The 14,269-nt window shown below is 45.6% G+C and overlaps 1 protein-coding gene across 8 annotated transcripts in view; it reads right to left on the minus strand.

Moving 5' to 3' along the window:
- Positions 1–2,142: 2,142 nt before the first annotated feature.
- LOC115207741 (paired box protein Pax-7) overlaps positions 2,143–14,269 on the minus strand; it is a 59,413-nt gene continuing 47,286 nt past the window's right edge. For all 8 annotated transcript variants that reach the window (XM_029775191.1, XM_029775190.1, XM_029775187.1 and 5 more), the window contains exons 8-9: positions 3,954–4,203; positions 2,143–2,802 (exon numbers count right to left, since the gene is read on the minus strand). In XM_029775191.1, coding sequence (XP_029631051.1) covers positions 2,687–2,802; positions 3,954–4,203 — 366 coding nt within the window. In that variant the 3' untranslated portion in view covers positions 2,143–2,686. The remainder of the gene's footprint in view (positions 2,803–3,953; positions 4,204–14,269) is intronic.

Below are 14,269 nucleotides of genomic sequence, written 5' to 3' on the forward strand. Positions count from 1 at the left end.
CCCCTCGACAATGTTTCACACTGAGAGGTCAGAGGTCAGATAGATATGTATGGTCCATGGTAAGGTCTGCACTCAGATCATGAGTCCATAAGATCAAGTGCTGGAATACACCTTCCAATGCTCCTGGCTGCACAGGTGTGGCATAATAGGCTCCATCTGGTCACCATCAAAACGCATTGGTCCGAGACTCTCTCTCTCTGTCTACTAACTTAAATCCACTCAGTTGAGTTTCAACCTCTTTTATACAATTATTAAACTGAGGAAATTTATTGGAATTTTTTCCTAATTTAATATACAGAATTCCTTACTTAGCTGGGCGCAAACACTGCATTTTGTTGAAAGAAACCAATACAATATAACACAACCAAAAACAACAGAAGGAAACCAGTAAATAAAAAAGACACTGACTTCCGCAGATCTCTTGCCTTAACTACCACTGAACATTGTTCTTGTTTTAGTATAAAACATACTTTTTATAATCAAACAATTCACAATCTACCCGTCTACTGTATCATGTCCATGTATATGCGACTAAGGACCAAATCCTGACTTGAAATATGCATACTTAACTCACTCCAACTTTTGCCAAACAATCACACACTGATGTCAATGGGAGTTATGCACACGTATCTCAAGTTAGAATTCAGCCCAAAATAGATTGTGTCAAAAGTCAACTATGAGTGCTACACAAATGTTTCATATTTGCTATTCTAAAAAAATGGTTTGTTTTAGTACATTTCTGTGAGTGTGTCGGTCAAAGCAGGACTAGGAGGGGGGCGTATCCAGTCAAGGCCAGAGAGGGGGCCAGCCAGGGCTGTTACCTGTGCCCTTTCACAATTGACTGGATTATTTAATTTGCCAAAGTGCATGTGACTGGCACAGCTTGTGTACTCTTAATCTCATCATGAGCAGAAAAGGAATGTGACTGAGTTATTCAACCATCCTGGAGGAATGTTTCACAGGAATGCGGACTTGGTCCAAACCAAAGTGGTAAACAGCTGCATGTGCCTTTAGAAAATGTCTTAATTACCCTAAGAGAATATAAAAGGTGGCTGGTAATGAGAACGGTCATTTTGAATTAGCTTTGACAGTAAGTTTGTGTCATTTAATCTCCTTTACTCTCTTAAAGTCACATAGAGTTCTGTGGTGGATGGGGTTTGGGGGATAGGGGGTTTAGTCCTCATTGGCAAGGTCCATATTTCTAAACAAAAAACATGAATTTCCCCCAATCCTGTTTTTACAAACAATGCCCTCCTCCCCATGAAGTACAGCTAAGGATGGGATAGATGTTGGGAGGGGGGAAGCCATTGGCCGCCAAACCGCTGCCAATTCCCAGTAGAATCCGCCCAGCCAGACTTCCCACAGAGTGGCCAAGTTCTTTAGGAATGTCAAGTTGTATATGAAAGTGAGAAGGTCAAAACGCTTACTAAGATTAGAGCTCAGGGAACAGGCAGAGGAACAGCAGTCTGGGAAACAATCAGGTATTGTATACTATGATAAAAATACTATAGTATTCACTTTAGGGTTTTTGTGGACTTTACTGTAGCATCTACTGTAACATTTACTGAAGTATACTGTAGGAATTACAGATAACTATAGTACTGTAGTAAGAAAAAAAGTATATACTATATGAATAAATGTTGTGTTTTTGGGAACTGTAGTATACTGTATAGTTTAGAAGTGGAAGCTTTCTCCTTGTAGGTAGGTAGGTAGGTGGATCTGGGGTCTGAGCAGTAGTTCAGAGAGTCTGCTCTCTTCTATAACCTGTAGGGGACATAACATATGTTCTATACTTGGCATGTAGGTTTTCACTTATGGGTGGCACAAATTACGATGTGGGGGGTTGGATGGGCAGGGCATATGCAAATTAAATACTGTAGTTTTTACTAAAGTTAAAAAAGTGTAGTGATTTTGCAGACTGTAGTGTTTTTCCTGACATTACTGTAGTATATACTACAAATTTTTTTCAGATAATACTGTAGTATCTCCAATAGTGTTCTACAGTATACTACAACATTCTATAGTAAGTACTACACATGGTCGAGGGATACTACAGTGTGTAGTATAGTATTCTACAGTATACTACAATTTACTATAGAATTTGACAGTAAGTACTGTATTATTCTATAGTAAACTGTAGTATTTTCTCATGTGGGAGCTTTTCTCTCTGACTGGGCCGCCACACGCATGAACATATGCACACACACACACACACACACAGACACACTCTGCACCACACTACACTGTATCCCCTCAGTCATCTGCTAGCATTTCACACTGACACTAAAAAGAGGCATGAAGGGAATAAAAAACAAAATCACATGAATCATAATCATAACAGCAATAATAATATAAACAATATTGATATAAAACAAGAGGGATTATCATTTGAATGACATTGGCTTAGTGAACTACTATAAACAACAAGGTCAATGTACATTTGGAAATGGCTCTGAGTGTGGACTGGACTGCAGCCAGGGGGCGTGTTCTCCATGCTGGCTGGAGCCAATGTCTCTGGGATGTCTGGACAGAGCCAATCAGGGGTGAGGATGGCACAGGGGAGGGGCAGAGCCAAGGTTTACACAGCCTGACTGCCTGCTGGGTGGGGGGCAGCAGTAGGGTGGTGCATGTACTGTAGGGGGGTGTTGAGTTTAGACTGGGTGGAGCCAGGCGGAGGCTGGGTGTTTCAGTAGGCCTGTCCCGTCTCCACCTGCAGCAGTCCCAGGACAGCAGAGTGGTCTCCCAGCTTCATCCTCCTCTGGGTGGACAGACTCACATTCTTAGCCAGGTAGTCCACTGCAGCTGTAGAGAACAGACACACAAAGAGTCACACATTTGCATGTGAGGGATACACACACACACACTCACACACATAAACACACACTCACACACAACACACGGCCAACCCTTATGTCCTTGTTGGTCACTGTTGTTCATTTCATTTCATCTCTCTGTTTCTGACTCTGTTCTAAATGAGTTCTGACAGAACCAAGTGGAGTAAAATGAGAAATAATTTGAAAACAAAACAATCTCTTTCCCATGCCATGTTTGAGGTTGGCATAGACTTGGCACGGGCATGTGCCACCTCATAGTGTCTCCATGCTGTCACTCAGCATGGTCCCAGGGTGTATTGTGTATGCCAGTCTTCATTACACTTGGCATCTCTGATTTCATGCCCTCCACACTTCCCTTCCCCGATCATTTTCATCAGTAGACAGCAGCTCTCTCTTCTCTCCTCCATTCATTAGCCAGCCACTGTGCTCAATCACTGTCTTAATTAACCACAGATCAGATCACATCCACACGGCCATCAGTCTCTCTGCTCTGCAAGCTGGCTGCAGATAACACTACTGTCACACACACACACACACACATAAACAAACACGCACAGGTATACACATGGGACCAAAGGAGGCTGGCTGGGGAAGTGTGCTACAGTTTACCCCTTATGAAGGGTTGTGACAGCATCAGTCAATAATTATGCTAATCTAATAGATCAGCCTGTTTCCTGCCCCGAGGTGTGTGTGTGTGTGTGTTTGTGTGTGTGTGTGTGTGAGATAGAAAGAGAGAGAAAGGGGTGGCTAAGAGGACAGTGTGGCCCCTCAGGGTGTGTTAGTGCCTTTGAAGTGGCCCTCTCCTCATTCCCAGCCAAGCAGAGTAGAGCATAGTGTGACTAAGCTAGGCAGCACCGAATGGGAATCAGAGGCCTTTATCAGGAGCACGTGTCTGCTCTGACAGACCAGGAGTCAAAGGTCAAGGGGCAGCCCGGCCTGGGAGGTGGTGGTGGCAGCACCATTTCCTCTAACTACCACTGGTCCCATGTAATATGAGATGGAAGACATGCAGGAGACTTGGAAGGAGGTCAGATGGGAAAGGCAAAAGACATCCACTCATATACAAACACACACACTCACTTTCTCACATTCACACATAAACGCAGATGCAGTACTTACTCTGTCCATACTGGCTGTACTGGTATCCGGCGGTGACGGGGTCCACACTGTAGCTGGTGGCGCTGTAGGTGGGGGGGCAGTAGGACTGGGAGGAAGCCAGGCTGTCCACCCCCTTGATGGAGTCAGAGCGCTGGCTGCAGCTGGCTGAGATGGGGTTGGAGGACTCCAGGCTGCCATGGAGGGGGGAGATGGAGAAGTCATGCTGGGACTGGGAGGGCACCGCGTTGGGGTTACTCAGGATGCTCATCACCTGGGGAGGGGAGAGGGGAGACAGAGGGGGAGTTAGAAAGGCTGAGGTCCTAAATAACACATGGATGAGATTGAGTGACTGCACTATTGAGTTGTACAGAGGCATCTTAAAAAACTGGCTTTTAACGTTGAAACATGGACCAACAAAAAAAGGGAAAAAAAGGAAAGTGGCGAGGGATGGGGATGTAGATGTAGGGAGATGGGGTGAGAGAGGGAGATGGGGTGAGAGAGGGAGATGGGGTGAGAGAGGGAGATGGGGTGAGAGAGGGAGATGGGGTGAGAGAGGGAGATGGGGTGAGAGAGGGAGATGGGTGAGAGAGGGAGATGGGGTGAGAGAGGTAGATGGGGTGAGAGAGGGAGATGGGGTGAGAGAGGGAGATGGGGTGAGAGAGGGAGATGGGGTGAGAGAGGGAGATGGGGTGAGAGAGGGAGATGGGTGAGAGAGGGAGATGGGGTGAGAGAGGGAGATGGGGTGAGAGAGGGAGATGGGGTGAGAGAGGGAGATGGGGTGAGAGAGGGAGATGGGTGAGAGAGGGAGATGGGGTGAGAGAGGGAGATGGGTGAGAGAGGGAGATGGGGTGAGAGAGGGAGATGGGGTGAGAGAGGGAGATGGGTGAGAGAGGGAGATGGGTGAGAGAGGGAGATGGGGTGAGAGAGGGAGATGGGGTGAGAGAGGGAGATGGGGTGAGAGAGGGAGATGGGGTGAGGGAGGGAGATGGGGTGAGGGAGGGAGATGGGGTGAGAGAGGGAGATGGGGTGAGAGAGGGAGATGGGGTGAGAGAGGGAGATGGGGTGAGAGAGGGAGATGGGTGAGAGAGGGAGATGGGGTGAGAGAGGGAGATGGGGTGAGGGAGGGAGATGGGGTGAGGGAGGGAGATGGGGTGAGGGAGGGAGATGGGGTGAGAGAGGGAGATGGGGTGAGAGAGGGAGATGGGGTGAGGGAGGGAGATGGGGTGAGAGAGGGAGATGGGGTGAGGGAGGGAGGGAGGGAGATGGGGTGAGGGAGGGAGATGGGGTGAGGGAGGGAGATGGGGTGAGAGAGGGAGATGGGGTGAGGGAGGGAGATGGGGTGAGAGAGGGAGATGGGGTGAGGGAGGGAGGGAGGGAGATGGGGTGAGGGAGGGAGATGGGGTGAGGGAGGGAGATGGGGTGAGGGAGGGAGATGGGGTGAGGGAGGGAGATGGGGTGAGAGAGGGGAAGAAACAGAAAGACTGTTCTATTAGTGTTGCCAGTGAGTTCAGCGTTAAATGCAGGGACAGTGTGGGGACAGTGTGGGGACAGTATGGGGACAGTGTGGGGACAGTGTGGGGACAGTATGGGGACAGTGTGGGGACAGTATGGGGACAGTGTGGGGACAGTATGGGGACAGTGTGGGGACAGTGTGGGGACAGTATGGGGACAGTGTGGGGACAGTGTGGGGACAGTGTGGGGACAGTATGGTGACAGTATGGGGACACTGTGGGGACAGAAGGGTCTTAGGGTGATAATAGAGCCACTGACAGACAGGCCCTGTATGTCCCAGAGCCTGGGGGCTGGAGGAGGCCTGAGGCCTACATCACAACAAGCACTGAGGGACTCCCTAATCCCCAGCCCCTAGCCTAGCCATCTCATGAATAGTAATGAAGTTGGAAGTAGTAAACGATCCTCTTAGATCAGATCCCCACAGAAATAGTCTCCACTAGCCTCACTGAAGGGCCTACTGCTAGTATGAGTTAGGGTTATGGCTAGGGTAAGTATTAGGAGTGTTATTTATACAGCATGAGTGCATTTATTTCAATACTCTGTAATCTCATCTAATATACAATGATGAGTTTTTTATTTTTTATTTTATTTATTTCACCTTTATTTAACCAGGTAGGCAAGTTGAGAACAAGTTCTCATTTACAATTGCGACCTGGCCAAGATAAAGCAAAGCAGTTCGACAACATACAAAAACACAGAGTTACACATGGAGTAAAACAACATACAATCAATGATACAGTAGAAAAAAATAAGACTATATACAATGTGAGCAAATGATGTGAGATAATGGAGGTAAAGGCAAAAAAATGCCATGGTGGCAAAGTAAATAAAGTATAGCAAGAAAAACACTGGAATGGTAGATTTGTAGTTTGAAGAAAGATTAAAGTTCAAATATAAATAATATGGTGCAAAGGAGCAAAATAAATAAAATAAATAAATACAGTAGGGGAAGAGGTAGTAGTTTGGGCTAAATTAAAGATGGGCTATGTACAGGTGCAGAGATCTGTGAGCTGCTCTGACAGCTGGTGCTTAAAGCTAGTGAGGGAGATAAGTTAACAGATAATACACTTGTGGTATGGATATGATTATCTCCATTAGACTGGAGGCACAGACCATCGCCACAATGCAGATGGAGGTTTCTACTGAGCTTCTGGCCTAAACTGAAATGTTAGAATTGGACTATAATGTCCCTTTTATAAAACTAGAAAGGGCCGGGGAGATTGTGAATGGGGGAGAATGGTCCCACACATGCTTCCTCCCCAACATCAGGTTCACGTTGTGTCTCGTTACGCTGGGCTGGCCTTTGGCGCTTTGGCTGCTAAACCAATTAGCCCATCATGGAGGTGGTTAAACACACACACACACACACACACACACACACACACACACACACACACACACACACACACACACACACACACACACACACACACACACACACACACACACACACACACAAAAGGTTTAAACACAGTTCACAGAGCCGATGCTGTGGTGCAAAATATCCTACAGAAGGACAGGGCTCCAGTCAATCTCCAGAGTGGACATCCAAGCAACCTTTATACTGTAGAACCTCTTCACCGCATACATACGCAGCCCCACTGCTCAGCAATACAGCCAGACACACACACCGGATAGGGAAAATGTATCTTATTCCACAAATTAATCCTATTCTGCAAAAACTGTCTCTGAGGAAATATGAAGCACTTGAGGCACATCAGAGACATAAAGGCTGGTTAGTGATTTCCTCATGTTAATTCTATCAGGATGGAAACCCCCACCATCCACCAGCCACACAACTTATTCAGACAGAACATGTGACATGTATCCATAAGAGGGAGATTTATGGCTCTCTGCATGCAGGACACATGGGACGCTCTCTCCCATGTGGACTGGAGCTGGAAAACAGACTCCTTCTCAGTGTGGAACCTCCTATACCCTGCTGTGCTGGGCTGTGCTGTACTGTGCTGTGCTGTGCTGGGCTGTGTTGTGGTGTACTGTGCTGTGCTGGTCATGTGACTGGGTGTGAGGAAGTGCTAGTTGGGGGTCCAGGGAGACAGCTGGAGGGGGTGGTGCCAGATATAGTCATCAGTTAATTGAAGCTTGATTACATCGCTTCCTTATTTAAACATGAAATAATAAAACGGCCAGCAATCAGGGGCTGTGCTAAATTGAGCCTAATTACTATTCATAGATTTCACCAGTTCCTCAACAGAGATGGCCACTTTTCATGGACAATGTTATAATTTCATTTTTTCCCCAAGATTGCAAAAAAGTTTGTAAAAAAGAAAGTATTGTCTGGACGGTTGTATCCTTGAGATGCCCTTCCTAAAATGGTTCTGAAGGTTTTGGTTAACTGATGCTGGAGGGGGGAAAGGTAAGCTCCTCGATTGAGCCTGGGTTCATATTAGCTATCTGTAATGTCCTACTGCTTTCACACAGCTAAATAAAAATCAATGCCATTTCACCACTTCCCCCTATTATCTGATGTGGGTAGAGATATGGCTGATGCTGAGTATCAGCTGCAGGGTGTAAAACACACCCTCAACAGGCCTTTAGACCTGCTCTGCTCCAGAACAACACCACTCAATACACACTTAACACCCTCACTCCCTTTCAGAACAGTCCTCCACTACACCCCTTCCTCCCTCTCCCTCTGTCTCTCCGTACAGCGTCCTCAGTGTTCGTTTGTTGTTTGACTTTGTGCTAGGGCTGTTGGAGGAGATAATGTGAGCCAGGACCAGTTTAAAGGACACTGCTCCAGGGCGTCCCCTGCCTCTCTCTATACAGATAGATTACTTTATAAATAATAATAAAAAACTAATTAATTCTCTCAACTTCTGAGCCCTCCAGCCCTGCGGCAGAGTGAACAGGGGACTGTAAGTTGATACAATGTCAATCCTTTCAGAAAAATAAATTGAGCATTTGCAACACAAAAATACATTCTTTTATACCCTGCTAATTTCCTTAACAGTCAAATTATATTTTTTTGTCTACTTAAATGTTTGACGAGCCTTTGCTCTTTGTTGGATTTGCTTCCTGAATAAAATAACTTGACTTACTGTGAGGAAGTTGACTGACTGAGAAAGCGGAAGGCAATATTTTCAAAAATGGAAAAAAGTGCATCATTTTCTTACATACAATACTCGCTAAATTCCCTACAGTGACATATTCAAGCCACATTTTCAAAGAGATGCCTTACGTCACAATGTTGTTTATTAACCTTTATTTTCACTATATATGGTCATGTAATGTGCTATGCTCATCTTAATCCTTGAATGACCACATCAGGTCAGCGTGCACCTCACTGCTCACCCAGTGACACGCACTAGTGATGGAAATGTTCACTATACTTTTTTTCATGTTCACAAAAATATTTCAGAGACAAAGTTTTTGCATCTGAAAGAAAGTGATACAGCATAAGGAAAATAAAAAAGAGAGTATATAGATATAAAGAGAGGGGGAAGGAAAGAGGAGAGAGAAGAGAGAAGAGAGAAAGAGAGAGTGAGAGTGTGAGAGAGAGGCTTTGGGAAGTACAAAGACTCCTGTAGGACTGAGTTGGCCTGAGGGCCAGCCTGCCTGGAGAGCTGATAGGACAGCCCTGTGTTCCATTCTCGGCGCCAGCGCCCTCGCCAACACACCCCACTCCACAAACACTTCTCTTAATCTGCGCAAGACTGGATTAGCTCCCCTGTCACCGATAGCTCCCGTTCTGCCCAAATCAAATGCCCCCAAGACATACCTTTAAGTTCGGTAGAGGTCACTGGGGCAGAGAGGAGAAAATAAGCACTCCAAATGTCTGGAAGTTATCTGAGCGGCGCAGAATAACATCGCGCACCTTGGCAGATCTGCCTGGCTGATACACACACCTCAGCTGGGAATGACTTAAGATCAGGGATGACGATGACACCAAATTTGGGTAGATGGTTTTTTTCAATGTCAGTCCTGGGGTGTGATTACAGAGAGTAAATGTTGAATTTACTGACCTATAAGTTAAGAAGTATGAGTACACTGAATGGTATTTCTTGGTTGATTGGAAATAATTCAAACTTGCGCAACGGCTAAAATTGGGTGCAATATTCCATATAAAATATTGAATATTTACAAATTATTTCTGAGAACTGATAAAAAAACATGTGATGCACATATTACTCAAAATCTAGTGGAAACATTTTACTGATACTGTACATTGAAGAATGCAGGGTAAAATTATTATGCACAAATCAAATAAACAACAGCATCAATTTCTTCATTTTGAAAACAACTAGGAAAGAGAATTAAAAAAGAAAAGATGAAGGAGTTTTTCTAAAGAGTCAATGGAGCAGTGCAACCCCAAGTCCACCCACCCTCCCCTCAGCCCTCCTTCTCACATGAGAGGAACAGCCCAGCGGGCACTAAGGCCCCTCATCTGAGCAGACATAATGACTATTTAAAAATAACAGCGATTGCATAAATTGAATTAGAGCGTTTTGGTCACGGTGGAGGTGATGGCAGTGGTAGGGGAGCTGTGTGGGGCCACGCCGCAGACTGACGTGAGGGTGGCAGGCAGCAGATGACGGGCCCTGGCCTATGAGTCAGTGCATTAATTGGCCGCAGCACGTTAATCAAAAGTGAAAAGTGTCTTCCGCCACCAATGCTATGGGACGAGGAGAGACAGAGACAGGATGAAGAGAGGGTGAGAGGGAGGATGGGAACTGCAGAGAGAGAAATAGGTTTTTGAAGCATGTGGGTTGTGGGTTGTACAGGTGGAGGGGGGGGTTAATTGTGTTCAATTAAGTGCCTGATTGGCACTGACAGAATCTGGGCATTGACAAGCTAGGCACAGATGAGGACGATTAGCGGGCATTGGAACAAGCTGTCACTTCTCACAACATGTTAGCCATACTACCACAGTGTCCCCCAGTCTCTCAACTCTGCTCTCTAACACCTCTCCCCACAAACACTGAGCTGCACTATTTTATCTAACAGCTAAACTCGAGACCTAAACACACACAATATCAAATGAAATTCCACATGATCTTAAAAAAATACTAATTCCGAAATGTTTCATAAAATGTAATTGGAGAATAATAGTTTTGACAAAATGCATTTTCTTCCCTGACTCCTTCCCCGGCCCCCACCCGTCTTCTCTAACCCTGTGTTCAATGGAGCACAGCTGCCTGCTACTAGCCAGAGAAAGGTCTCCCTCCCTCCTAAACATCCAACAGTGCGTGCAGGGCCCCTCACTAAACAGAGGTTAATATGCCGTCTATTGGGCTGCAATTGGAGAACGTGTGGGGAGCAATCCTCTATTCTCTGCTAGTGATATGCTTGAGTTACTGTGGGATGGATTCAGCCACCAGGAACAAGAGCAACCCCCTCCAATACGCAAACACACACACGCACACGCACACACACACACACACACACACACACACACACAGCAACTCTCCTCACCTCGCACCACCGTCTCTGCCAAATTAAACGGCAGATTTTCTGATTCCAGCAAAGTGGTTTCAGTGAGGCAGGGCTGTGTGTATGAGGGAGGGTGCAGCTCGGAGAGGACAGAGAGGCGTATCGGGGAGCGGGGAAGTCGGAGGGAGCTGGGGGGGGTTTGTTTGCTAAAAACAGCAGGGGCCAGGCCTAGTGAAAAATGTCAGGTCAAATTGTTCTTGACAGTGTTAATGTTTGCACCTCATAGCCATAATTACATGTAAATAAATAGTGAAATAGCTCTCAGCTGGAGACTGAGAGGAGTGGGCTGCAGCTCCAGACAACCAGCTGGGGACCAAACCACATCACACATTCTCATTTTACTGACCCACGAGAAAGAGGAAGAGAGAGCAAGGGAGAAAGAGAGGGAGAGGAAGAGCGAGAGAGAGAGCGAGTGAGAGAGTGAGTGAGAGAGAGAAAGAGAGAGAGTGAGCGAGAGATAGAGAGAGAGAGAAACATTCTATGTCATGATTACAGACATATCTTAAGTAACAAAATTATATTTTTGTTTTTAGCTTGAAAAGAATATGCTTTAATGTCCAAGGTTATCAGAACAATGTTCTAAAGATGCTGTAAAATATAACACTGAGCAATACTGGGCTCCATTTCACTTTGGTGGGAAGCTGAGATATGTGGGTGGTGTGTTGGATTAGGTCTATCTCTCCACTGTGCACCATAGGGTTAGACTGGGGGAGGGGGAGGGGAGGGGAGGGGGAGGGGAGGGGAGGGGGAGGGGGAGGGGAGCAACAGGGATAGTGTGCCAATGAAGGACTCAGAAAGAGAGAGAGGAAGAAAGAGAAAGAGAGGAAGGGAGAGAGAGAGAGAGAGAGATGACCAGAGAGGTATTAATCACGTCCATGCACCTGTCAGAGTGGCATCTGGAACTAACAGGAAACACATGCAGCCAGACAACATCCCAAACCTCCAGACGGACAGCTAGCAGGGCAGGTTGACTGCAGCCCTGCCCTGCTGCGACTCTGCCACCCCTGACCCCTCCCACAGAGGTCACACTGCGCATGCCTCACACACCACACACTTCACCTGCCTCCTTTCCTGCCCCAACAAATGGAAGGTATGAGACTGCATAATACTAATAATAAATAATAATAATAATTATAATAACAAATAAAATATTGATGATGATGATGATGCCGATAATAATAATGATAATCATAATAATCATAATAATAAGTAGAGGAAGCAAAAAACATTGTCAAGCGATGGAAAATAATGCAACAAATCTATGGAATAAAAACGTCTTGAGCATGTTTCACAGTGTACGCCTGTGTGTAATTGGTATTCAAGATAGGATTGATGTATGTGCCTATACTTTAATAAAGGCAATACCATTCTCAATCTTATAGGCATTTTGTCTGCGTGGGACACACAGCATGTGAATCAGTCTCAGTCATTTCCTACTTAAATCTTCTAGGATTTACTGAAATGTATATTGGCTGCCTCTGCAAGATAAATGTAAATCGCATTCCCTTATATTTACTATTTATCAGGATGCAGCAGCTCACTTTCTGCAGGAAATATCTTTTACCCGCACACAAACACCATTGCATTTAAATAGCATTTTTATTGTCGCCATAGCCTTTCATCTGGGCGTGGGGAGTAGAGCTGCCTCACCAGGGGGAGAGAGAGTGACGGAGAGAAAGAGAGAGTGAGGGAGAGAGACAGCCAGAGAGCGAGAGAGAGCGAGAGAGAGAGACCTATTAGCAGGAGTTGCAACAAAAAAAAGAAGGGGGACAGTTTGGTAGGTGAAAAATAGATAAAAACCACATCCAGAGATATTTATGTTAAACAAGAAGGCAAAGAGCGTATTGGTTTAACTTAGCTGTTCTAGTGGGGTTAGAGGTTGAGCTATAGAGAACACAGGCATGGAACCAACCACAGAGAGCCCACTAACTGGTTAAGAAATCTAAAGCCTGTTTAGTAAAAACTTTTGCCCTTGCATCATTTAACATACTCACACTAAAGGCACCTAAAACCCTATTCAATCTTGGCAGACAATAAAAATGCTATTTAAATTAGATACATATAGTCAAAAGCCCCATATTGCCAATGTGGGTATGTTTGTGACACCAGCAATCCTTTCCTCTGAGTTCAGAAGTGTTAAACAGGCAGCAAGCCCTAATAATCTATGCAGAAACATATAGCCAGTGGATATGATTTACACTCCCTTGATTTTCTTGGCAGCTGCCAAGAGCAGGTCTTATTTGTTGTATTTTTTTTGAAAGCCACTTATATATTTTTTTATACTTGCCAAATTGAAACAGTATTTGTTTTAATGGAAGTTCTAATTAACGTCTATGTATTCCCCCTCTTGCTCTGCGAGAAGCTGAGCTATGAATGCAGGCTATGTGTTCATCCCCTTTGATTAGTTGTCAGTAGAGCTTGCCAGCTGACATGGTGCCCGGTGTGAGGCTTAATGCCCAACTTTTAATAATGTGGGGGACTACATGAATCTCCCTCTCTCATTGGTATTCAGGTGCAGGATGTGTTGTTAGAAGTCAGAGAGGGGGGAGGAATAGAGCCAGAGCCTCTAGATTGTTCCTATATTTTCCCTCTCCCTCTCTCTCCCTCTTTTTGGCAACGACTAGTGTTGGTGTCTTAAATAGAATTCATCCCGTTTTTTAAAGAAGCGTCAGTGCTCGCTAATGGAAGAGAAGAGCGGCAGCGGCAGTTTGGAGTCTCCCCTGGCTTATCTATGTCAGACAGTTGTGGGGAGTCGCTAGCGAGGCGAGCATAGCGTGGTGTCAGCGTGCGTGGTGCGGTGCAGAGCAGCGCGGGTAGCCAGGCAGGCCTGGGGACAAGGATCAAAGGGAGGCAGGGGTGAGAGCAGCTCTGCCTGTCTCTGATCCCCTGTGTGTGTGTGTGTGTGTGTGTGTGTGTGTGTGTGTGTGTGTGTGTGTGTGTGTGTGTGTGTGTGTGTGTGTGTGTGTGTGTGTGTGTGTGTGTGTGTGTGTGTGTGTGTGTGTGTGTGTGTGTGTGTGTGTAGGCCCAGCCCACTTCCACAGCACCACAGGCTCTCCTAACACATGGCATCCATGGTCCCTCGCACTCCAAAACACACATCCCTTCCAGGACAGAGAAAAATGGAGAGCTAACTTACTACCATGATTTATTATCCAACATCCAGCACCAGTCAAAAGTTTGGACACGCCTACTCATTCCAAGGTTTTTCTTATTTTCTATTTTCTACATTGTAGATTAATAGTGAAGACATCAAAACTATGAAATAACATATATGTTATGTAGTAACCAAAAAGAGTTTAAACAAATCAAAATATATTTTATATTTGAGATTCCTCAAAGTAGCCACCCATTGCCTTGATGACAACTTTGCA

The sequence above is a fragment of the Salmo trutta genome, chromosome 14, assembly GCF_901001165.1.
Source record: "Salmo trutta chromosome 14, fSalTru1.1, whole genome shotgun sequence".
Lineage (NCBI taxonomy): Eukaryota > Metazoa > Chordata > Actinopteri > Salmoniformes > Salmonidae > Salmo > Salmo trutta.